This window comes from Microcaecilia unicolor, chromosome 10 (assembly GCF_901765095.1).
Source record: "Microcaecilia unicolor chromosome 10, aMicUni1.1, whole genome shotgun sequence".
NCBI lineage: Eukaryota > Metazoa > Chordata > Amphibia > Gymnophiona > Siphonopidae > Microcaecilia > Microcaecilia unicolor.
The window spans coordinates 166,093,981-166,121,085 of NC_044040.1; the positions used below are offsets into that span (position 1 = coordinate 166,093,981).

The 27,105-nt window shown below is 43.4% G+C and overlaps 1 protein-coding gene across 1 annotated transcript in view; it reads left to right on the top strand.

Annotated features, from left to right (window-relative positions):
• The window catches only part of ACSL3 (acyl-CoA synthetase long chain family member 3), a 276,216-nt gene that overhangs the window by 203,197 nt on the left and 45,914 nt on the right, over positions 1–27,105 (top strand). The window contains exons 6-11 of the mRNA XM_030216043.1: positions 1,883–2,033; positions 16,995–17,118; positions 19,681–19,752; positions 24,120–24,259; positions 24,517–24,689; positions 26,722–26,796. Of these exons, the coding sequence (XP_030071903.1) occupies positions 1,883–2,033; positions 16,995–17,118; positions 19,681–19,752; positions 24,120–24,259; positions 24,517–24,689; positions 26,722–26,796 (735 nt within the window). The remainder of the gene's footprint in view (positions 1–1,882; positions 2,034–16,994; positions 17,119–19,680; positions 19,753–24,119; positions 24,260–24,516; positions 24,690–26,721; positions 26,797–27,105) is intronic.

Genomic DNA, 27,105 nt, shown 5'->3' on the forward strand with positions numbered 1-27,105 from the left:
TAAAGCAGTTTCAGTTCCCAGCATGCCAGGTGGTGCTGCTTGTGTCCATGTTGGAAATATGATCTGTTCTTTTGCCCTCTTCCATACCCCTACCAGTTTGTGCTCCTATTAAAATCGTTTACACTTTTTTTTCTAGACATAACTCTTGTTTGGACTTTAACACTAAACTCCTCCTAAGTATTTACATTTCAAAATATTTCAGTGATGTACAACAATAACATCACAGATAAATATACAGTAATATTTTATAACAAGCCCCCTAACATTACATAGAAACTATTCGTTTTTAGAAATACAGTAAAATGGTGGCAGATAAAGACCACAAGCCTATCCAGTCTATCTGTCCATGCCAACTACATATTTATTTATGAATATGATCACACCTATGAAAAGGAAAAAAAGAATTCACAATCTTGCAATCTTATGTACAAAAAGTAATAATCAAGTTTGTGTAAATTCAGTCTCCATGTAACTGGTTAGTAAGTTGTTTATATTGAAATGCATGATAAGTTGTGTGTGTGCATGTGTATATATATTATAGGAGTTTTGCATTCTCAATTTTGGTGTACTCTCCACTAAACTCTCCACGTCCTTCCCTTTTTGCTCTCTAGCCCACAGCTGAGCCTACATAAAGTTCCTTCAGTTTATTATCAGCTCCTTTAACCAAGTCTAGCCAGAGGTTGGACTAAGCAGAAATGCAGCACCTGAAATTTATGTTAATATGCTATAATCATTGCAAAATCCAGTTTTGTTCTGATTGTTCATGTCTTGTACATAACTACCTTACTTTTTTGCCATGATGAAGTTCTCAGATTTAGAATCATGACCCAGATGTTGGCCCCTTCAGAGCTCATCGAGGGCCCCTTTTACTAAACCGCTTAGGCACCTACGCACGCCAGATTAGAGTTACCGCATGGCCCTTGCAGTAATTTCAATTTTGGCGTTTGTCCGCTATGCGAGTCTGAAAAATATTTTTTATTTTCTGGGTTGAGTAATGGATGCGCTCCAAGTGGCATTTGACGCGTGTAGGTCATTACTGCCCAGATTCTTTACCGCTAGGTCTTTGGCTCGCGGTAAAGAATCTGACTCAGACCCAAAATGGACGCACAGCAATTTTGATTTTGCCGCATGACCGTTTTAGGCAAAAAAAGGGCCTTTTTTACAGGTGCGCAAAAAAATGGTTCTGCGCGTGCCCAAAACCTGCGCCTACACTACCGCAAGCCATTTTTCAGTGCTCCTTTGTAAAAGGACCCCTGAATTTAATGCACATACAACTTAAACTGTTTCGCATCTGTTTCTTTGAAAAGTTCTTTTTATCTCATTTATATCTAGTTGATTATTAGACTGCATGTAACTCGGTGGTTTAAAATAAAATGTGGTCCATCAAATAGATCAATAAAAATATAACGGTACTATTTAAGATATATTGGCAACCTAGAAACTCAACATAGACTGTCCCCATTCTTTACACTAGGAAAGGAAAACTAATCCTCCAGAAAGGAAAAGCTACTAATCCAATCCTTGCTTTAACTGAAATCACATTCTTGATTTTTCCTTTTTTAATCTGTGGTATTGCATTCTGCAGGCAGGGTACAGATCTGATACGAAAAGCCATTATTCATATGTTGTGTGTGTTCATTTTGTACCTTTATCCAAGCAGGACTGCAATGATTTGCAAGGGTAGATTACAGCAATTTTGTTGTCCTTATTACTAAGAGGTGTCATTTATTTGAGGTTCTGATGAGACTGGCTGATGCAGATTTTTGGCCAAACTGAGAGAGAACTTCGGATATCAACCTTTAAGTCAGCTCTAACAGCTTGACACCTCTTCCATAAGCTGAAGTAATGTTCAATTAACTTTTTTTCTTGTTTTTTTTCGTAGTGTTCAAACCGCAAGTTGCTCCATTACCTTCCGACATTGCAGTAATCATGTATACAAGTGGATCCACAGGCATTCCAAAAGGTGTTATGATCTCCCATAACAATCTTATTGGTGGCATTACTGGGATGTGTGAGAGAATTCCTCATCTGGGGTAAGCAATGTCTGACATGGTGAAACTCCTTTTCATGTATAGACCTAGTAATTTGGTGGACTTTTCCTATAATTAATAAAATGACAGTATTCCCTTCACGCTTAGTTTAAAATAGCTTTACAAGAAATTTTAAAGAGTTTACAGTATTCTTTGTTGTGTATTGATAGTTAAGGGCTGCCAACAGGGTCCCAGACTTTGTGTATGAAAAGCCACATAGGACACTTCAAATTGCTGGCAGATGGAGGTAGGGTTGGGGTCCTCCTCAGAAAAGTGTTTGTTGATGGCACCATGTTTGGTTCTTTTCTTGCAAATGCTGCGGAAGGGAGAAGATAGGGGGCAGGGTTTCCAGGGGTATGGTAGATAATACTACCCCACCTCATTCCTACTTAGCCCCCATTCTCCCTTCCCCTTTCTCTGCCCTTGCTGCTTTTGCCTTAATCCCCTCCCCTCCCCTCCCCTTCTCTTCTTTCTTTCTTTCTTTCTCACCTCCTAGAGCCTCATGAGCTGAAGGCATCAGCTTCCAGTCCTGCAGCTGTAGAACAAGAAAATAACCATTGTTCCCCAGACTTTTCCAGAAAAACTTGTTTCAAGGACTGCATCCATCCTGCATTCTGTAGTTTGTGGACCCCTGTGTTAACCCAGATTAAATGGATTCTAAAGCTTTTAGATTATTTTTCATAAATGAGGTTAATTCTTTTTTTTTTTTTTTTTTTTTTACATTGGCACCATCATGAGTGAGAGCCTTCATTCACAACTACCCAGGAATTTCCCCCCTATGTCATGTTCTTCCCTTGTCCAATTTCTCTAGCTTGGCTATTGCAGAAACAGTACATGACGCAGAAGAGTGCCAGTTTAAAAATAGTTACTGGAAATGAGTAGATAAAAAGTTGCATAGATGTCTCTTACCTTTCTCTGGTGCAGAAAGGAAAAGAAAAAATGCTTATAAATATTTACATTTTTTCTGTTTTAAATGATGGACCATTGGGGATGTTGAACAAAAGCCAGCAGAACACTAGTCTGGGCAATTCTTACTTGCACCTAGTTTTGTGCAAGTGCAAATGATATATTTAAATGCGGATTCTATATTCCATAATATTTCTATCACTTCCAAGTAGTAATTTTTACCCCCTCCTTCCCATTTACAATAATTGCAGTAACAGCATGATACAAATAGTGCAGATGTACCTCAGTTTATTCACCAGAAAAAAAATGGAGTTTTCAGATGTTTAAAGTACCATGTATACTCAAATGTAAGTCTATCTGAGTATAAGCTGAGCTATGTTTTCCTCTGAAAATGGGGGAAAACTGTTAACTCAGTATAAGCCAGGGGGAGGGGGGTTATATAAAAGTAAAATCTTTCTCCCCTGTAGTGTCCTGCATTTCTCCCTTCCCCCTTGGTGTGCAGCATTTTTGCCCTCTTTCAACACTCCCTCCCTATCTGCCAGTGACTGCCACTTCTCTCCCTCTCCTAACTAAGCAATTTTCAAGAATCTTTGGAATATTTCTCAGTACTTATAATGTGGCATTAGTATCTGTAGTGCAGGAAAGATAAAACCATTATGTTATCTGGTGCATTCGTAAAGACAATTCTGTACCTGGGGATGTGTACCAGGGCTTTGTCTGGAGCCCTGTAATTACAGACCTTCCTCTGGCTACTGGGTATTGCTGGCGGCTCATGACTTTTCCTTTCCCATCCCTCTCCAAAAATAGTGCACAGGGAATTGAACACCTGACTTCGGGTTGGACCCAGGGAGTTTCTGCATGGTAGTACACTGCACTGCCACCAAACATTATGTGAGAATTAATGGTTGATACTCCGTGTAGTGAGTGGCCCTTTAAGAACAGAAGATTATAAAACTAAACTGTAGTAGTCTAAATACCAGATGAGTCACCTGCTTAGTTGAATAAGATGGTGCAGGACAAATGCAAACTCTTTCCTCATATTATCAAGTAGGTTCATGCCAAAGAGTTGAAAAATCATTTTTTGTTCTGAACAAATTCTTTGACCTTAGCTTCAAATATTTGAGATTTTAAAGTGTCTTAATGGCATATCATGGTTGAAAGATTGTATTAATGTACAGACATTGATGCAAGGTTCTTGCCAGGTTTCTAAGCAGCCAAGGGATTTAAGTCAGAAGTCACAGAGAAACTTAGCTTCTATGCTCATATTTCTTGAAGGAAAAATGAGCATATGTTCACTCCAGCTTTATTGAGAGAATGCGCTTCCTAGGGAATTATGAGGTGAGGATGAGACAAGCTTATTCTGCTCTGTGGGTCCTGGAATGTTGAGTTCCCCAGGGCTCACCAATACCGCCAATTTTGTTTAATGTTTTATTGGCTCCATGGGGTATCATGTTGAATAAATTAGGTTTTTATCCTTTTATATATGCTGATGACATTACAATCTGTTTACCATTTACAGGGTTTTTTGAAGGAATTATACCTAACATCAAGAGAGGTTTGGAAATGTTAGAATGCTGGGCCACTTTTATTTATTTAAATTGAAACTTAATCAGGAAAAAAACAAATTTATAATACTGAGTAGTAGCTCAGTAGGAGGTGATCAGGGAAATTACAGATCGGTAATCCTGACATCTGGGCCGGGCAAAATAGTGGAAACTATTATAAAGAGTAAAATTATGGAACACATAGACAAATATGGTTTAATGGGACAGAGCATGGGTTCAGCTATGCCTCACCAATTTGCTTCGTTTCTTTGAAGGCATGAATAAACATGTGGATAAAGGTGAGCCGTTTGATGTAGTGTATCTAGATTTTCAGAAAGCTTTTGATAAAGTTCTTCACGAGAGACTCCTGAGAAAATTAAAAAGTCACAGGGTGGACCAGTCCAAGATGGCGCCTGAGGCTGACGTGTGTTCCTGCAGCTCCTGAACGCCACTGCCTCTTGGCGTATCGGAACTTTTCTGGGCCCCATTATGGGTAAAAGAAAGGGGAAGCCCTCCAAACTTACCTCCTTGAGTCGGACGGAGACTTCCGCGATGCGCCAGGGGACTCTTGACGCAATGATCCTGCGGACACCGGGACCTTCGACGAGCGCTTCGATGAATCCGGCAAGAGAACCGGAACATAGTATTGAGGGAGTGTCTTTGAGTCCTCCCTCTCATGCAGCTTCTCCGAGACCCAGGGGCGGAACGAGGACGCCGGAGGAACAACGCCATAGGACGTCCGAAGACGGATTGTCCGTGGTGGTTGGTGTAGGAGGCCCCGTCGTTACCTTATCTCCAGCGGAGACATCGGACCAGCAGGGGTTGATTCAACAAGCTTTCCCCCTTCTTGTCAACACGCAGGGGACGCCTCTAGTTGGTCCTGGAGATATGTTTAAACCAGCTGTTGTGACCCTCGATAATCTGTGGGATGCTATACAGGGCCTAAACGCTACCTTGAAACAAGCGATAACAATGACACATGTAGAGATGATGGAGATAAGAGTCATTCAAGAAACTTTTTCAACTAGGCTCGAAGCTCATGACACTAAACTGGAGGCCTTAGAAACTGAGGTACAAACTTTGAAAAATGTTTCTTCATTATTTTCCAAAGAAAAACTGATTCAATTTAGGAAAATCGAGTATTTAGAAAATCAGCTTCGTAGAAATCACTTAAGAATATTAAATTTTCCTAAGTCACCTTTATTTTCACCTTTGGAGATATTTAAAAAATATTTGAAGGAGATATTGCTTATTCCGCAGGAGAATCTCCCACCTATCACCAGGATACAATATATTGCTGGTGTTAGAGATGGGAGAACTCCTGCACAGGTTAATTTAACTGAATTTCTTCAAGATTCCCTTGAGATAATTACAGAGAGAACCACCATGCTAGTGACATTTGCCTTCGAGATGGACCGAAATAATGTGTTCAAGTTATATTTCCGTCATATAAATGAAGACTTCTTAGGAGCAAAGGTACAAATTTTCCCGGACTTATCCAGAGATACGTAAAAGAGGAGAAAAGCATTTTTACAGCTTAAATCTAGATTGTTAGCTATAGGAGGAACTTTTCTGCTTAAGTATCCCTGTCGATGTCTTGTAGTTTTTAATTCCCAAAATTATGTGTTCTTTGAACCTGAGAAACTTCTTGAATTTGTTACTAGTAAGGAAGAGTGAATTAGTCCCTGTATACTGTACTATGCATCGGCTGCGCTCTAAGAAGAAGCCTTCAGCCTCTGATATTTCTTAATTTCCATCTTTTTTTTATTTTATTTAATTTCCTTGATCTTGGACAAAAATTGTTGTGGACTTAGAAATGTATAATTATTTCTTTATCAATATTGTAATCATATGATTGCTTTCTTATTTTCCAAATTTATGTATATGCATGAATGAAAAATGAAAATTCATAAATAAAAAAAAAAAAGTCACAGGGTAGGAGACAAGGTTCTGGTGTGGATTATGAATTGGTTGTTGGACTGAAAACGGAGGATAGGGTCTCTCAATGGAGGAGGGTGATCGGTGGAGTACCGCAGGGATCTGTATTTGGACCGGTGCTATTTAACATATTTATAAATAAATCACCAAACGAGGTGATTAACTTTGCAGATGATAACAAAACTATTCAAGGATGTTAAAACATGAGTGGACTGAAATATTGCAGGACGACAATAGGAAATTGGAAGACTGGGCATCCAAATGGCAGATGAAATTTAATGTGGACAAATGCAAGGTGATGCACATTGGAAAGAACAATATGAATCATAGTTACCTGATGCTAGGGTCCACCTTGGGTCTGACCCAGTATGGCTACTCTTAGTTCTTATGTAGCTATAATTATATACCTGTGATGAAGTTCACTAAAATGGGATAACATACTCAATGGAAAAGGAATTAAAATATTGGGCGTTTATACTTTTACACATTTGAGACTTGAGTGAAATTGGTCTTGATGAATGATCTGGGCACTGTAAAAACTTAAATGATCTAGTTTCACCCCTGAGGTTTTCCAAATAGTGCAGGCCTTAACTTTAGCTCGTTTAGGTTATTGTAATGTGATGTATGCAGGCTGTTACATTTGATTCGGAGGCTGCAAACTTTTCAAAATACAGTTGCGTGTCTTGTCTGTAAAGCATCCAAGTTTGACAGTGCCTTATCAATATTGATTAAACTGCACTGTTTGCCTATAGAGGCTATAGTGGCATTTAAGTTATGTATAATTGTATTTGCAATTTTATATAGACAATCTCCAGAATATATGCTATACCTGGCTATGTGTTTAGCAAAGAATTATGAAGTATCTTCTAAACATTTTTTAATGCTTCAGTATCCTAGTGCAACTAAGGTTAGATATAAGAAAACGTTCCTCCTCTTTTGTCTTTCTGGTAGTAAAACATTGGAATGCCTTGCCTTTAGTTTTAAGAGAAACGGCTAGTTATAAAAAATTTAGGAAACTTTAAAAAATGTTTTTGTTCTAGCAATATATGTTAAATGAAAGGTTTTGACTGGATTAGTATATATAATGGTTAAATCTGTGAAAATTCTCTGTTTTATCTTATTATAAACCGCCTTGAACTTTATGGTAATGGCGAGTAACAAATGTGGTGTGTTATATAATGAAAAAAAGCTTAGATTTTTTTTGTTCATTTCTGGTTGCAAGTTGATCATACTGCAATATTTTGTATGGTTTGCTCACATAACTTCGTCCTCTCCTGCTTTGTTACAGTAAAAATAGATTACAACTTATTAATAAATTGCAGTTATACCCCCAGAAAAAAAAGGTGAATCAAATGGATTACTGAACAGATTCTCTTTATGGGACTATATCACTGATTTTGTGAATAGACAATAAAAACTAAGGATATTCAGGAGTGTATTCTAATAAAGAACACTCCATTTTGTCGGGACAGAGTGGAATTTAGGATATCAAGTGAGTGGCTACAAAAACAAATGGGAAAGCGTATATGTTTCTTTAACATAAAGGAGAGTGGGATACCCAAGTATTCTGTTGGTTTGGATTGAACAATAAAATAGGTGAGGCAGTGGTGGCGGTAGGTTGTGAATGAGCATGGAGGACTGTACAGCACATGCTTCAAATGGATTGACCTAGTGACTAGAGCAGTGCGTGAGTGTGTGTGTTTGTGTGGCATGTTGGCTTTATGTTTTGTTTGTGACGGGGGAGTGAAGTAGAGAGTTGCACAGGGACAGAAATTTCACCCATCCCTGCTCATTCCCAATGGAATTTAACCCATACCCACCTGTACCTGCTAGGATCCATTCTATCTCCTCCATCCCCACCCATTCCCACAGGAGTTAATGCCATTATTTACTTGCTCGCAGCCCAACAATCTCAACAGCCTCCCATGGGTTTTGGATGGTATTCACTATTCAGCCAATGAGTTTCCAAGCTTTAGTCTGGTGTTCCAGCTACCTCTCTAGGCATTCCAAGCCTCATTCTGGTGCTCCAACCGCCTCTCTCTGTACATTCCAAGCATCATTCTGATGTTCCAGGTGCCTCTTTCAGTACATTCCAAGCCTCATTCTGGAGTCACCAGATACTTTGACTATAGTAACATAGTAAATGACAGCAGATAAAGACTTGAATGGTCCATCCAATCTGCCCAACAAGATAAACTCATTTTACATGGTTTGTGATACTTTATATGTACACCCGAGTTTGATTTGTCCCTGGCTTTCTCAGGGCACAGACCGTAAAAGTCTGCCCAGCACTGTTCCTGTACTAAATGTTCTGAAGCCATCGAAGCGCCTTAAAATTTACACTTCAGCCTATCCATATCTATTCAGTCATGATCAGGGCACAGACCGTAGAAGTCCACCCTGCACCGGTTTTACTCTCCCAATACCGGCGTCGCTACCCAATCTCTGTTAAGATTCCGTAGATCCATTCCTTCTAAACAGGATTCCTTTGTGTTTATCCCATGCATGTTTGAATTCCATTCTCCGAGGACAAGCAGGCTGCTTGTTCTCACTGATGGGTGACGTCCACGGCAGCCCCTCCAATCGGAAACTTCACTAGCAAAGTCCTTTGCTAGTCCTCACGCGCCCATGCGCACTGCACATGCGCGGCCGTCTTCCCGCCCGAACCAACTTGTGTTCGTCAGTCTTCTTTTGTCCGCGCTCGGGACAGTCGTGTTTTGCGCCGTTTCGCGCCCCTCATAGTTGACCCTCGCGCGTCTTCGCAATTTTTCAAAAAAAAAAAAAAAAAACAAGATCTCGGTCTTGTCCCTTCCCGTGTGTCCAGTTTGTTTCCCCCGAAGTAAGTTTCCTTTCGCTTTCGGGGTAGGCTTTTTTGGGGCCTCGGTACGGGTTTTTTCTCTCTCCCTTATTTTTGGTGCCCTTCGTCGCCATTATGAATTTTGATTTCGCCGGCGTGGTTTTTCCGCCCATGTCATCGAAGTCTCCCAGCGGCTTCAAGAAGTGCACCCAGGTAATCTCGCTCACTGATAGGCACGCTTCATGTCTTCAGTGTCTGGGGGCTGGGCACCGCCTGCAGGCCTGTAGTCTTTGTGCTCTTTTACAAAAGAGGACTCAGGTTGTGAGATTGGCCCAGTGGAACGTGTTGTTCTCGGGCTCTTCGTCGACAACAGCACCAGAGTCATCGAGTGCATCGACGTCGGCAGCATCAAGACCTTCGACCTCGGCATCGACTGTATCGACCCTCTGCATCGTCGGTACCGAGACATCGGAAGGCTGCATCGGCGTCGGTGGTATCGGGACCTCCGCTGTTGCTGATGTCGTCGGACGTTGGTGCTTCGACTGGAGTGCAGGTGAGGGCTGTCCATTCCCCTGCTGGTGGCGGTGAGCCTTCGGGTGGGTCTCCCCCTACCCTGAGGGCTCCTGCGGTACAGCCCCCCCCCCCCCCCGAGACCGACCTTCTTCGGCCTCAGCCCCGAGGAAGAGACGGCTGTTCTCCTTGTCGGTACCGGGAAGCTCCGGTGACATGCTTCGTCTGAAAAAATCAAAGAAGCATCGACACCGGTCCCCTTCCCGCGTCGGTACCGAGAGCTCTGGGTCGCCGAGGGAGTCGGCACCCAGTAGGCATAGGCACCTAGAGGACTGCTCACCCTCTGTTCAGGAGGTGTTGATGCGCTTCACCTTGGACAGCCCGGAACAGACTCTGACCTCGACGCCTGCATCGGCTTCCATGTCTTTCTCCACAGCTGCTCTGCACGAGAGTCTCCGGGCCGTTCTCCCAGAGATCCTGGGAGAACTGTTGCGCCCTTCCCCTCCGGTACCGGGAGTGCTTGCACCACCGGTACCGTCGAGTGAGGCGCCGGCTGGCCCCTTGCCCAGGGTGAGGTCTCCGACATCGGTACCGCTTGCGGTATCGACTGCGGCCACCTCCCAGGAAGGCTCCCCGTCGGCGGAGGGAGCTTCGCCGGTGTGGGCGAGGGAGTCTACCTCTCGACGATCTCACCGTGGCCATGGTTCCACGGAGTCGAGTCGGGCACGGCTTCAGACACAGGTTCATGAACTTGTGTCTGATACCGATGGTGAGGCCTCGTGGGAGGAGGAGGAGGACATCAGATATTTCTCTGACGAGGAGTCTGATGGCCTTCCTTCTGATCCCACTCCCTCCCCTGAGAGGCAGCTTTCTCCTCCTGAGAGTCTGTCCTTTGCGGCCTTTGTCCGGGAGATGTCTACGGCCATCCCCTTCCCGGTGGTCGTGGAGGATGAGCCCAGGGCTGAAATGTTTGAGCTCTTGGACTATCCTTCTTCACCTAAGGAAGCATCCACAGTACCCATTCATCATGTCCTAAAAAAGACATTGCTGGCGAACTGGACCAAGCCTCTAAGTAATCCCCACATTCCCAAGAAGATCGAGTCCCAGTACCAGATCCATGGGGACCCAGAGCTGATGCGCACTCAGCCTTCTTTAGGGCCAGATCCACCACACCAGAGTCATGAGGCAACTAAGAGTTCTACGGAGCATGCTTCGGCGCCCCCGGGCAAAGACTCTAGAACCTTAGACTCCTTTGGGAGGAAGGCCTACCATTCTTCTATGCTCGTGGCTAAAATTCAGTCTTACCAGCTCTACACGAGCATCCATATGCGGAACAATGTGCGGCAGTTGGCGGGCTTGGTGGACAAGCTCCCTCCTGAGCAAGCCAAGCCATTTCAGGAGGTGGTCAGGCAGCTGAAGGCGTGCAGAAAATTCCTGGCCAGAGGGGTATATGATACCTTTGATGTTGCGTCCAGGGCCGCTGCTCAAGGTGTGGTGATGCACAGACTCTCATGGCTGCGTGCCTCCGACCTGGAGAATAGGATCCAGCAGCAGATTGCGGACTCCCCTTGCCGAGCGGCCAACATTTTTGGAGAGAAAGTCGAACAGGTGGTAGAGCAGCTCCACCAGCGGGATACCGCTTTCGACAAGTTCTCCCGCCGGCAGCCTTCAGCATCTACCTCCTCAGGTAGACGTTTTTATGGGGGAAGGAAGACTGTTCCCTACTCTTCTGGTAAGTGTAGGTACAATCCTCTTTCTCAACAGCCTGCGGCCCAGGCTAAGCCCCAGCGCGCTCGCTCTCGTCAGCAGCGTGCGCCTCAGCAAGGCCCCACGGCTCCCCAGCAAAAGCAGAGGGCGAGCTTTTGACTGGCTCCAGCAGAGCATAGCCAACATCAACGTATCAGTGCCGGGCGACCTGCCGGTCGGGGGGAGGTTGAAAGTTTTTCACCAAAGGTGGCCTCTCATAACCTCCGACCGTTGGGTTCTTCAAATAGTCCGGCAAGGATACACCCTCAATTTGGCCTCAAAACCTCCAAGTTGCCCACCGGGAGCTCAATCCTACAGCTTCCAGCACAAGCAGGTACTTACAGAGGAACTCTCCGCCCTTCTCAGCGCCAATGCGGTTGAGCCCGTGCCATCCGGGCAAGAAGGGCTGGGATTCTATTCCAGGTACTTCCTTGTGGAAAAGAAAACAGGGGGGATGCGTCCCATCCTAGACCTAAGGACCCTGAACAAATATCTGGTCAAGGAAAAGTTCAGGATGCTTTCCCTGGGCACCCTCCTCCCCATGATTCAGGAAAACGATTGACTATGCTCTCTGGACTTGAAGGATGCCTACACGCACATCCCGATACTGCCAGCTCACAGACAGTATCTGCGATTTCAGCTGGGCACACGTCACTTCCAGTACTGTGTGCTACCCTTTGGGCTCGCCTCTGCGCCCAGAGTGTTCACGAAGTGCCTGGCTGTAGTAGCAGCGGCGCTTCGCAGGCTGGGAGTACACGTGTTCCCCTATCTCGACGATTGGCTGGTGAAGAACACATCCGAGGCAGGAGCTCTACAGTCCATGCAGATGACTATTCGCCTCCTGGAGCTACTGGGGTTTGTGGTAAATTATCCAAAGTCCCATCTTCTCCCAGTACAGAGACTCGAATTCATAGGAGCTCTGCTGGATTCTCGGACGGCTCGTGCCTATCTCCCAGAGACGAGAGCCACCAACTTGTTGTCCCTCGTCTCTCGGGTGCAAGCGTCCCAGCAGATCACAGCTCGGCAGATGTTGAGATTGTTGGGCCACATGGCCTCCACAGTTCATGTGACTCCCATGGCCCGCCTTCACATGCGATCTGCTCAATGGACCCTAGCTTCCCAGTGGTTTCAGGCTGCTGGGGATCTAGAAGACGTGATCCACCTGTCCACGAGTTTTCTCAAATCCCTGTATTGGTGGACGATTTGGTCCAATTTGACTCTGGGACATCCTTTCCAAATTCCTCAGCCACAAAAAGTGCTGACTACGGATGCGTCTCTCCTGGGGTGGGGAGCTCATGTCGATGGGCTTCACACCCAGGAAAGTTGGACCCTCCAGGAACGCGATCTGCAGATCAATCTCCTGGAGTTACGAGCGGTCTGGAACGCTCTGAAGGCTTTCAGAGATCGGCTGTCCCACCAAATTATCCAAATTCAGACAGACAACCAGGTTGCCATGTATTACATCAACAAGCAGGGGGGCACCGGATCTCGCCCCCTGTGTCAGGAAGCCGTCAGCATGTGGCTGTGGGCTCGCCGTCACGGCATGGTGCTCCAAGCCACATATCTGGCAGGCGTAAACAACAGTCTGGCCGACAGGTTGAGCAGGATTATGCAACCTCATGAGTGGTCGCTCAACTCCAGAGTAGTGCGCCAGATCTTCCAGGTGTGGGGCACCCCCTTGGTAGATCTCTTTGCATCTCGTGCCAACCACAAAGTCCCTCAGTTCTGTTCCAGACTTCAGGCCCACGGCAGACTGGCATCGGATGCCTTCCTCCTGGACTGGGGGAAAGGTCTGCTGTATGCTTATCCTCCCATACCTCTGGTGGGGAAGACTTTGTTGAAACTCAAGCAAGACCGAGGCACCATGATTCTGATTGCTCCCTTTTGGCCGCGTCAGATCTGGTTCCCTCTTCTTCTGGAGTTGTCCTCCGAAGAACCGTGGAGATTGGAGTGTTTTCCGACCCTCATCACGCAGGACGAAGGGGCGCTTCTGCATCCCAACCTCCGGTCTCTGGCTCTCACGGCCTGGATGTTGAGAGCGTAGACTTTGCCTCTTTGGGTCTGTCAGAGGGTGTCTCCCGTATCTTGCTTGCTTCCAGGAAAGATTCCACTAAGAGGAGTTACTTCTTTTTATGGAGGAGGTTTGCCGTCTGGTGTGACAGCAAGGCCCTAGATCCTCGCTCTTGTCCTACACAGACCCTGCTTGACTACCTTCTGCACTTGTCTGAGTCTGGTCTCAAGACCAACTCTGTAAGGGTTCACCTTAGTGCAATCAGTGAATACCATTACCGTGTGGAAGGTAAGCCGATCTCAGGACAGCCTTTAGTTGTTCGCTTCATGAGAGGTTTGCTTTTGTCGAAGCCCCCCATCAAACCTCCTACAGTGTCATGGGATCTCAATGTCGTTCTCACCCAGCTGATGAAACCTCCTTTTGAGCCACTGAATTCCTGCCATCTGAAGTACTTGACCTGGAAGGTCATTTTCTTGGTGGCAGTTACTTCAGCTCGTAGAGTCAGTGAGCTTCAGGCCCTGGTAGCCCAGGCCCCTTACACCAAATTTCATCATAACAGAGTAGTCCTCCGCACTCACCCTAAGTTCTTGTCGAAGGTAGTATCGGAGTTCCATCTGAACCAGTCAATTGTCTTGCCAACATTTTTTCCCTGTCCTCGTTCCTGCCCTGCTGAACGTCAGCTGCACACATTGGACTGCAAAAGAGCATTGGCCTTCTATCTGGAGCAGACACAGCCCAACAGACAGTCCGCCCAATTGTTTGTTTCTTTTGATCCCAACAGGAGGGGAGTGGTTGTGGGGAAACGCACCATATCCAATTGGCTAGCAGATTGCATTTCCTTCACTTACGCCCAGGCTGGGCTGGCTCTTGAGGGTCATGGTTGCGTCAGTGGCCCACTTGAAGTCAGCCACTATTGAAGAGATCTGCAAAGCTGCGACATGGTCATCTGTCCACACATTCACATCTCATTACTGCCTGCAGCAGGATACCCGACGCGACAGTCGGTTCGGGCAGTCAGTGCTTCAGAATCTGTTCGGGGTTTAGAATCCAACTCCACCCCCCTAGGCCCATGTTTATTCTGTTCCAGGCTACACTCTCAGTTAGTTGGATAAATTGTTAGGTCAATCTCAGTTATGTCCTCGCCGTTGCGAGGCCCAATTGACCATGTTTGTTGTTTTGAGTGAGCCTGGGGGCTAGGGATACCCCATCAGTGAGAACAAGCAACCTGCTTGTCCTCGAAGAAAGCGAATGCTACATACCTGTAGAAGGTATTCTCCGAGGACAGCAGGCTGATTGTTCTCACAAACCCGCCCGCCTCCCCTTTGGAGTGGTCTTCCCTTGTCTTTGTCTTGCTACATATCGGACTGACGAACACGAGCCGGTTCGGGCGGGAAGACGGCCGCGCATGCGCGGTGCGCATGGGCACGCGAGGACTAGCAAAGGACTTTGCTAGTGAAGTTTCCGATTGGAGGGGCTGCCGTGGACGTCACCCATCAGTGAGAACAATCAGCCTGCTGTCCTCGGAGAATACCTTCTACAGGTATGTAGCATTCGCTTTACCGTTTTCATCTCCACCACCTCCCGCAAGAGGGCATTCCATGTATCTACCACCCTCTCTGTGAAAAAATACTTCCTGGCATTATTCCTGAGTCTGCCCCCCTTCAACCTCAATTCATGTCCTCTAGTTCTGCCACCTTCCTTTCTCCGGAAAAGGTTTGTTTGCGGATTAGTACCTTTCAAATATTTGAATGTCTGTATCATGTCACCCCTGTTTCTCCTTTCCTCTCAAGGTATACATGTTCAGGTCGGCAAGTCTTTCCTCATATGGTTTGTAACGCAAATCCCGTACCATTTTTCTAGCTTTTCATTGCACCGCTTCCAGTCTTTTTACATCTTTAGCAAGATACGGCCTCCAGAACTGAACACAATACTCCAAGTGGGGCCTCACTAATGACTTGTAGAGGGGCATCAACATCGCCTTTCTTCTGCTGGTTATACCCCTCTCTATACAGCCTAGCATCCTTCTGGCCACGGCCGTCGCCTTGTCACATTGTTTCTTCACGTTCGTATCCTCCGACACCAACACCCCAAGGTCTCTCTCCTGAGTTGAGCTTACTAATCTCTCCCCTCCTATTCAATATCTTTCTCTTGGGTTTCTACACCCCAAATGCATCACTCTGCACTAATTGGCATTACATTTTAACTAATAATATCAACAATATATAAATAAACACTGGTGAAATTGTTGATATTATTAGTTTATCACACCAGCTTGAATGGAGGAGATCCCTAAATATAGCATTGATTAAATTTTAACTGCCAGACCCTCAACCATTCTTCTAACTTTCGGAGATCCCTTCTCATCATTTCTACTCCCTCCAGGGTATCCACTCTGTTGGCTATCTTCGTGTCATCCGCAAAAAGGCAAACCTTTCCTTCCAACCCTTCAGCAATATCTCTCACAAATAAATCAAAATGGGCCCCAGCACTGACCACTGAGAAACCCCACTGCTCACCATCCTTTCCTCCGAGTGGATTCCATTTACCCACCACCCTTTGCCACCTGTCGATCAACCAGTTTTCTATCCAGTTCATCACTAGTCTCTCAGGAATCCCACAGCAACTTCTTCCATTCCTGTGGGAATCCCATACCCACAGGATTCCCACGAGTTCCATGGGATTCCTGCAGTCCCCATTCCCATGCAGCTCTCTAGCGTGAAGAAGAGTGGAGAAGCAATTTATAAGGAGCAATTCCTTCTTCACAGAAATACATTGGTCTGTATCATAGGGAGTTTATATCTCCGGAACCCAAATCTAATCTGGTATATTCTTGAATTTGATGTGTGTGTTCACCCAGTGTTTCACCTTGCCAGATATGTTCTTTTGAGTTATTTCAGAGTTATTTTGTAGACAACAGGTGTTCCCCCACCTCCTTGTATATAACTTTTCTCACCTACTGTGGGTTGGAAAGAATAAAAAGTTGAGTCAGCTTGATGGCCCTTTTGTTGATTCAGGTGTAGAAACTATAAAATAGAAGTCTAAGTACTAAACTCTCTTAGAGTTGCTGCTATCCCATGTAAAATGACAACCCATAGAAACATAAGTGTGCAGTCCTTTGTGTATGTATATGTATATATACATAAAAATTTTAAAAGTATTTTGTTTGATAAGAATTTTTTTATTGTATTTTGAACTTTTGAGTTACCACAGTAGTGAATGTTGTATGTTAACTTATAGACCACCTGGGTTTGATTTCAAGACAACTTCTGTTCCTTGGACCATATAGAGCTGCTGCAGAAATTATATTTGCAGCTTCTGGAAGGGAGCGAGGGTGTCTTGGTCATGATTCACATAGTACATTAACTTAGGTTCTGGAGGAAGCTGTGTGCTTTAGCCTCTGGAATAGCTGAACTGTTGGGAATGCTGGGTTGTTGTAACCCAAAAGAGCAGAAGGAAACTGACAAGCCAGAATGCATGTGTAACTTTTTTTTTTTTTTTTTTTTGTATTTCAGGCAAGGGGACACATACATTGGCTATTTGCCTCTTGCCCATGTTCTAGAGTTAAGTGCTGAACTTGTGTGTTTGTCTGTTGGTTGCCGTATCGGCTACTCTTCACCTCAAACTCTGTCGGATCAGGTAAAATATTTCTCAAAGTTATGGTGGATTTGCTGTTTTTTTTCAAAATTTGCTTTTAGTAAATTTCAGTTTTTATACAGACACTTGAAATGTAGGGTTATATAAAAATTGTTAATGGTAACGCCCAGACCTGAAAGAATGGTTGGCATCACACAGGAGGTGCAGCACAAAAAGACGGTTGCTTTAGAAGCACTTTCATGACTGGATGTGCCTAAACTGGTATTCAGACTTGTATATCACATACAGGTCTAAATCCTGATTTTATAAAACCAGGATATATGTATCAAAATTGCAAATATATGCAAACTGAAAGGGAATGAGATCTGGCCATGTTTTGGGTGGGACTAGGGGAGGAGGGCTAAAACGTACATGTGCGTTCCCCATTTCAAAGAATAATGCACGAGTATGTCCTCTGAGATCATATTGGGATTTACAACTGCTCCCTGGGAAGCCTAGGTTATTTTAAAAAAGTGTTTTTGTGTAGCACTCTACTGGAGAGAATAGGAGAGGTCATCCTATTAATCCCTCCCCACCCCCAGTGATGGTGGCACATACTGGGTTCTGTGACAGTTTGTGGAGACATAAGATGTGTAGGTTTCTAAAATGGCAGACATACATGTCTATGTGCATGTTTTATAACAGCAACATAAGCACCTATGCGCCCTCCCCCCCTTTTTTTTTAATATATAAAAGGCACCCAGAGCCTCTAAATACTGCCACACATGCTTCAAAGCTAATGTAACTGTGTTGTACCTGTGTGTATTTTATAAAATGTGTGCATACATCAAATGCTACCAATACTCCATGTAAACTGCATCCCCAGGAATTCCTGTGTGTGATTCACATGAATATGCACTATCTTGTTGGCACATACATATACCCCCAGATTAGTCACCGTTTATACAAAGCTGCATTCGCAAATCTTCATGTGTAGCCGATTTGAGTTCGCAACTTAATAGTTTAACAAGTTAATCAGCGCGGATAATTGGCCAATAACAAGCAATTATTGGCACTAATTAGAATATACGCATGCAGCTTTCCAAGCGTATTCTGTAAAGTGGTCCTTGTAAATTCTAATGCGCAGATCACAAAAGGGAGCGTTGCCATGGGAGGGGCATGGGTGGATTGTGGGCGTTCCTGAAAATTAGGTGCACTGTTAGACGTGGTCATTTAAAAGCTGCATCTAGACATAGGGCTTTTTTTGAGGGGTTACTTGGGGGTACTGAGTACCAGCACCTTTTCCAGTGTCTATTAAAATTGACCCATGGACCACAAGTTTTAATGAAAGAGCTCATGCTCAATACACCAATTCTGCCTTGTCATAGATTCTGTGACTGGTTGCAGGGGGCCTGGCTATTGTGGGGTGAGTCCCGCAGTGATCACCCCACCCCTGAAGGGTGGCCTGGCATTTGAGTACCGGCACCTTTTTTGCTAGAAAAATTGCACGGTCTAGACATAATTACACATATTCTGTAAACTGTACCAAATTTTGGCAAGGTTTATAGAATACCACTAAGCATGGTTTTTTCAGTGCCGATTCTATATATGGCACACACAAAAAAACCTGTCCCATAATGTGTAAACAGTCATACAATTTTAAGAAAGACTTTTTTAACACTTAAAACATTCATAAAATGTCCCCCGTTTTCTCTGTGTCATTAAACAACATTCTGGGTCTTCAAATGTAAGCATTTCTCCACAAACTCAAAAGACTACCACAGGCTCTGTACTAGAAAACTCTTCTTGTCATATGTCCGCCCCATGCTGCTCTGTTGGTTTTATTTGCATTACAACCAGGGCAGGATTATTCCTTTGGTGAGTTCTAGGCAAATAGGCAAGCTGGAGGTTTCCCCCTTGAAAAGATATATACATATTAAAAGTCCTAGAAATGCCCCCTTCCATGATTGACTGCAGAGGAGGAAGCAGTAGGTAAGAAATGAGGAAAGTCACCAACTCCTCTTGGCAGCTGGAGGACAATGCACAGTGGGTTAGGGAGAATCAACAGACTCCTGACGGCAGAAGTGGCTCTTTTCTTCCCCCCCCCCCCCCCCAACCTTTTCTTTCTGCCAGTAGCAGCTGCCTGCAAATAGGTGGGAAAATGTGGGATACAAGTGCAATAAATAAACTTACCAAGGTAAACATCTGTCTTGGGAGCCATTGAAATAGTGCATCTGAAATGGTCCCTCCTAAACGTTAGGACCCTAGACACATGCCTGATTTGCCTATGCCTCAGGTCTTTCCAGACCTATATTGCGTACCCCAGAATGTAGTATTATGAAATTACAGGATGTGGAATGTAGTTCTCCAGAACAAGTAATTTTAGAAAAGCTGTGTATTTCAAGGCCTCTGGAATAGCTGAACTCTTCTACTCCATGTGGACATGATTTTGTAATACTAGATTGTTTATCAGATTGTTCTACTCAATATACAAAATCACTTTTAAAAGTAAAGGTTGTACTTGTTGGCCATGAAAATCAATCCTGTTTAGTGCATGAATTTTCTTGCAAAGCACAAAATGGATGAGAAGCCTAACAGGTGATAATTTATTTTTGTTTTACTTAGTCCAGCAAAATTAAGAAGGGAAGCAAAGGGGATGCAAGTGAACTTCAGCCAACTTTGATGGCTTCTGTACCAGTGAGTATTATGCATCATGCAGAATCAGTACATGACGCAGAAGAGTGACAGTTTAAAAATAGTTACTGGAAATGAGAAGATAAAAGGTTACATAGATGTCTCTTACCTAATGTTCTCTGGTGCAGAACGGAAAAAAAGAAATGTGTATAAATATTTACATTTTTTTCTGTTCGAATTGATGACCATTGTGGATGTCTAACAAAAACCAGCAGAATTACTTGTACATTGTTTTGTGCAAGCAGAAATGATATATATAAATGCAGATTCTATATTCCATAACATTTGTATCACTTCCAAGTAGTAATTTTTACTCCCGCCCCCTTATAATAAGTGCAGTAACAGCATGATACAATCAGTGCAGACCCTTCAGTTTATTCACCAGAAAAAAAAATGAATTAGCCAATTGGAGCTTTCAGATATCTAAAGTACTGTATATACTTGAAATAAGCCTATCAAACACATAAACGGCGAGTGACCGTACTCACTGCAAATGCGCAGTAGAGACTTCCCTCTCTGTCCCGCCCCCGCGTCAATACGTGATGACGGGGGGGGGGGGGGGGCGGGACAGTGAGGGAAACTGCGCCGCCGACGTTGCTACCGCTTCCCCCCCACTCGGAGTCGCCGCCGCCACCCCTCCACCCGGCCCGGGCCCTCTTCCCTTCTGAACTTACAGATCCATTCGCCGAACGCAGCAACGCACATCAGCTGAGCTGCAGTGAGCCCTTCCTTCTTTGCCTGTGGCCCCGCCCTCCTGTGACGTAACGTCAGCGAGGGCGGGACACACACAGGCAGAGAAGGAAGGGGCAGCTCAGTTGATGTGCGTTGCTGCGTTCGGCGAATGGATCTGTAAGTTCAGAAGTGAAGAGAGGGCCCGGACCAGGTGGAGGGGTGGCGGCGGCGGCGGCGGCGACGACTTTGAGGGGGGGGGAGCGGTGGCGACTTCGCGGGGGGGGGGGGGGGGAGCGGTGGTGACCGCGGGGGGAGGAAAACCTCTATACCAGCCCGTTTTTACGGGCTCAACGGCTAGTCCAAGTATAAGCAGAGTTAAGGTTTCCCCTGAAAAAGGGGAGGGGGTGGCAATGACTGCAGGGGGGAGGGGGTTATATAAAAGTATAATTTTTTCTTTCCATTCAGTGTTCTGCATTTCTCCCTTTCCCCAGCATTTTTGCCCTCTTCCAACTGCCCTCCCCCCCCCCCCCCCCAATTTGCCAGCGACTGCCTCTTTTCTCCTCCTCCTAACTAAACAATTGTCAAGAATCTTTATAATATTTCTCAATACTTGAAATGTGGCAATAGTATCTGTAGCACAAGAAAGATAAAACCATTGTTATCTGATGCATTCATAAAGACAAGCCTATATTAATAGCGACAATACAAAGAGGCCACAGATACAAGATAACAAGCATAGCAGACAAAACGGATCCTTGCACCACTCCTTTCTCATTGCAAGCCAACCTGAACTGTCTGCTCCACATCTCACTATTCGTTATCTAAAAACTCCTCCTTTGTAATCATTTGCACTAGTCAAATTTGAAAGTTTTTTTGCGCTATGGAAACTAGTTGTGCATTATTACTTGTGGCTCCTTCAGTTCCACAGAGTGCTTGATCTGTATCCTTGGTGAAGCATTTCTGCCCTTTCTCCTCCCCCTGAACCCCATCCGCCAGTGGCTGCCTTGCCTGACCGGCACTTCTCTCTTGCTCACCCCACCCCTCGTACTAGCCGCCATTTCTTTCTGTTTTCTCTTGGCTGCTGCTGTCACCGTTGACAAGGAAGTGAAAGTAAGCTGAGCCGATTTGTGGCCTGGAGCCTCTGCGCATGCTCAAGGCCTCCTGGTTCTTGCCCTCTCAGAGTGGTAAGAAATGTCAGCCAGCATGTTTTTGGGATGCGGGGGAGTCAGAAGCAAGAGAGAAATGCTGGTCACTGTGGGGGAGGGGGAAGTACAGAAATTTATTCTGACTCGACTTCATCAGCCAAGACCCTAATTTTTGGGCATTTTTTTTGGGGGGGGGGGGCAAAAATCAGCTTATAGTCGAGTATATATGATACTTGACAGCAGCTGCGTGGAAATTATGACTTGGCTCTAAGTGCCTGCATTCTTCCTCCTTCCCTTAATGTTTGTAAATATGCTATTCACCTTATATTTACAAAGATATATAAAATCACACACTAATCTTAAACTTAATTCATACTGAAGAAAATAAAGAAAGCAAATTGGCAATTCTAAACAGTTAGCTTGCTGATGATGTGGTGTTATTTAACTGTGACAGTGCCAGACAAAAACAAATAGTCCGTATCATCAGCTTCTCTGTGTGTGTGTTCCCCCACCCCCAATTATCTGTTATAAGCAGATAAAAAATTTCAGGCAAGTGAAACTACAAAGAAGAATGCATTTATAACTGCTGTGATGTTCTTTTTTTTTTCCCCCCTATTAATATATTTCAGTTAAGTGTATGCCAGCGTTAGCGTTTTTAACACGCCTGTGAATTTAAGGCGCGTTAAACGCTAACATGCCTATACATTTCTGTGGGCACGTTTGCATTTAATGTGTGCAAACCATTTACACGCGTTAAAAGCGCTAACCCGCCCATAGCGCCACTTAGTAAACCTAGCCTTAGGAGCCCTATTTATCAAGCAGTATTCCCAGAGACACAAAATAGAAGAAGGACTTTAGTTAATAATCCCCCGAGTTTGTATCTGGAAAGTACTAATGAAATGCTCCATTTATGGTGGTGTATGAGTAAGAGTTAGATACTTTAAAAAAAAAAAAAAGTGTGTACTAATACAACTGATGGTGGGTACTCTCTTCCTGTTGTTTATTTGTTTTTTGGTATAAAGGTTTTGCTTATGCCAACAAAGATGATGATTTTGTTCCTTGCTTTGGTAGGTGGGATGTAAAGACTATGGGCCCTGTTTACTAAGCTGGGCTATAAGTGCGCTAGCATTTTTAGCACACGCTAACACTAGAGATGGGCATCTCTAGCATTTAGCGCGTGCCAAAAACGCTAGCACACCTTAATAAACAGGGTCCTATGTGTCATGTTTATTAATTATTGCTTAGTTTGATATGTCAAATTATTTTTCAGAATCTGGTATTAACTATATTTGAAAAATCAATGAAATTCAATAAACTGCACAATGTGTAAAATTCATATGTTCTAAAAAAAATAAAATTAAAATATGAAAAACCTAGCCTCACCCTATAAATATCAAAACCTAACCATAAGAGCAACTATGACTAAAACAAACAGATGAAGCATCTGATTTAAAAACACACAACTAAACCAACCAAAGTTGCATTTCAGTAGGTAGAAATATCAAAATAGCAAGCATTTATAATTGGTAGAGAATTAGTCTGATTGCCTGACAAGTGCCACTGGCTTGAGTGTTCAGAGGCACTGATAGTACTTGGGCAGAGTGAGGGCATCTCTAGACAGCAAAACTGTCTTAACTTTATCTGGTTAGCTGCCTGGATAGCAGGCTTAATATCACTGACATTGACTGCCCTATCAGATATTCAGTGGCCACTATGCAGATAACCTCTGGAACTTTTTTTAGCCACAGCAGCTGTCGTTTTAAAAAAAAAAAAAAAAAAAGCTGACCACCTTGGCTCAATTTTTACCTGCTATATGTGTAACAGTTAAAAGTTTAATGTAATAGCTGTGTGTTCGGTACACCTGAACACTATAAATCTTTTATAAACTCTTGGAATTAAATTAATAGTCAAAGTTTTGATGAAATATTTTCATATTGTGTCTAATTAACATATCTGTAAATTGGATTGCTTTAGGCATCCAATTCCACAGGTCTGGGGCTAGAACTGAAAAAAACCTTGTTTGAATTCTTACTAATCCTGCCTCTGCAGCTATTAGATCTTCTTAGGATGCGCATGTACTGATAACAAGAGAATATATTGGAGCGTATCAAACTTGTTGATCCATTAGAACCCAGCCCTTTATCCTGAAATTCTAGTATCACTATTTTAAATTGTTTACAATAATTAACTGATAGCTAATGAAGGTAATGCAAGACGGAGATAATGTGGTCTCTGTATTTAGAATTGGAGTGCAACTTGGCAGCCACATTTTGAGTTGATGATTCAAGTGTTCAGCTTTAATTGAAGAATAGTATTCAGGATTTTTGTTTTTGGGGGGGGGGGGGGGGCAATTTCTCCAAAAGGCTTAGTTTTGTGCATACCATGACAGGAATGAACCTCATTCCTAGGCCAGGATATGTAGAATATAGTGTCAGCCATGTGGGTATATGGGTGTGCTGGTTTGTGGGCATCCTTTGCTTTTCAATGCACCGGTCTTCATTTTACAGCCTGGCACCAGTTCTCGGTTTTCACTGTGTTTTATTTTGTGAATAGGAAATCATGGATCGCATCTATAAAGGGGTCATCACCAAAGTGACCAGCATGAACAAGTTCCAGCGTTCTCTGTTTGCACTTGCTTACAATTACAAGATGAATCAGATTTCAAAAGGCTATAGCACCCCACTTTGTGACAGGTATATTGCTAAAATTTCTATTTCTTTCCGAAGCACCTAGGTGATGTCAAAAATGTGGGAAGTACATTTGCTGCTTGTATAAAGTAGGCCGCCATCTTGCAAATGAAACATATCTGCAAGAGAACAATGACAAATTATTGCACTGGAAAAATTAGATGTACAGTGTGAGTTTACATTTTCAAAATTTGACTATTGGATTAAAGCGCTGTTGACAAGATTGGACTTCTGTATTTTGTTTTTCTTCCTCTTGTTTCTAGAGTTATTTTCCGAAAGGTGAAGATGTTGCTAGGTGGAAAAACTCGCCTCTTGCTGTGTGGAGGTGCTCCGCTTTCCCCAGCAACTCAACGGTTTATGAATATTTGTTTCTGCTGTTCTGTTGGACAGGGATATGGGCTGACGGAGACATGCGGTGCTGGAACAATCACCCAAGGTCAGTGCAGGCTGTGAAAAGGCATGACTGAGCCGAAATCTGTCATGTTCAGCACGAGTGGTTTTTCAGTTCTTGGGCGTTTTCCATCTTGTGCTTGATTTCTTGATAGACAAATTTCATTTCAACAACTGTTAATACCATAATAACTAATCATAGGGATTGTTCTTTTAAAGAGCAACCTATTTTAACTTAAAACTTGGATGCATTTAACCAGTGTTGGGCAGTAATATATTGCAAGTCTGTGTGCTTTGAAAATGAGCCTATAATTACCTTTGTGGTCACAGTAACTTAATATTTGCTTTTATTAAACAACTAGTACAGTAAGCTACTGTGAATACTAATATATTAGTATTCACAGTAACTTCACTTACTATTTACTCGTTTAATAAAAGTAATAAGTGTAATATATTACTTTCATAAAGTAATTTGGGCAACACTGCGTTTAACAGTTGTTAAAATTAAACCTTTAGCATTCATTTAATTGAAACCTGTAGTCTAACATATATAGAGAACCAGATGTACTGAAGTATAATTCCAATTTTGTGTCTGAAAGGAGGGAACTAGGTACGTCTGGCCCATAGATAGATTGACTGTAGTGTTTTGAAAGGGTGTAATTCTATAAATGGCACCTAAAAAAATTAGCGCTGAAAAAAACCCTGATAACAGTATTCTATAAACTGAGACTAAAAGTTAGGTGCAGTTTATAGAGTAACGCTTAAGCGTAGGGATCAATGTTATCTATATACTTTGGATCTATTTGGTGCAGAAATTTACAAATACACTGTACTCTTTACGACAATATAAAGGACAGTAGAAATGGAAGCTAAGAGAGTAAGATAGGAGAGGAGAAAGAAAAGGGGGGCAGGGAACTTCAACCTCTACATAAGTCATCACTGCCAGATCAAACCTCTCCCAGGAGTTCGAGAGTAATGTTGGCCAGTAACCCTGGGATTCTATATATCACGCTGAGATTTCTAAGCGGAAATCAAAGCATATTCCATAACAATGCACATAGCTTAATTAGTTAACAAGCTAAACAGTGCTGATAACTGGATGTTACCGACCAATTATCAGCACTAATTGACATTATTTAGAATTTATATTCACTACTCACTAAGCATATTTTGTAACGTGGTGCATGTAAATATAAGTCGCATAGTTGAAAAGTGGGCATGGTTATTGGCATGGAATGGGTGGGTCATAGTAGTTTCTAAAATCTGTATGCGTTGTTATAGAATTCACCTGCTTCATGCTTAATTTAGACGTCAGGATTTACACCAGGTTTTATTTGGTGTAATTGACCGTGACTAAATTTAGTCATGTGGACCAGCGCTCTGTGTATTCTATAAACTGCAGAAAAATTTAGGCTTATTCTATAAAGTACGCCTAAATTAAAGCATACTTTATAGAACACACCTAAGCAAATCTCATTTCGGTGCCAAATTATTAGGCACGATATATAGAATCTAGTCCTAAATGCCTGAAAAAACAGATGGGCTTTCACAAGGCTCTTAAAATGCATATAAGATAATTCTGCATATATTGGCTGGGGAAGAGAATTCCACAGAAAGATGCTGCTGAAAAGAAGCAGAATGGCAAGAGGATTCCAGTTTGGTTGCAATCAAAGATTGGGGGAGGGGGGAGGTTTAATGAGTTGATGGGTGTGGAAGAGCTAAGAGCCATGGTCTATAGGGAGTAATGAAGGAGGCCAGGTAAAGGGGGGGCGGGGTACCTTTATGTATGACCATGAAGGACAAAGTAAGGATCTTGTGCATAATGTAAAACTGAATGGGAAACCAATGGTGTTGCTTCAACAGAGGGGACACATGATCGAAGCAACTGGCATGAGTGAGTAAACGAATAGCAGTGTTCTGTACAGTTTGAAGTTTGAGAGCAACAAATGGGAAGCCAGAATAACCACATTACCGTAATCCAACTTGGAAACCTCTAGGGCATAAAGAAGGGTGCCGTTATAGAACATTTTGTCAAGTTATGTTTGTCTGAGTCCAATTTTTTTTTGTGTTAATTTTAGAATCGGACTACAGTACAGGCAGGGTAGGAGCACCTCTTGCTTGTTGTGAAATCAGATTAAAGGACTGGGAAGAAGGTAAGCAAATTGCACTGCTAATTTTGTTTAATTAAACAGTATGGGGAAAATGCTTATTTGGAATTACTCAACCACAAATTAATTGTAATACAGGTACTAACATTTGGCAGAGATTTCAAAACAGTGTGCTGTGAAAATTTGACCACATTCACAAGGAAGAACTCAGCAGTTCAATTATCATTGCTACAGAAGTCGGGTCTTGCTGTCTTCCTCTTTTCCTTCCACCATCACCTCAAGCCAGTTCTCAGGGCATACCCAACCAGTCATGTTTTCAGGATATCCACAATGAATATGCATGAGTTAAGTTTG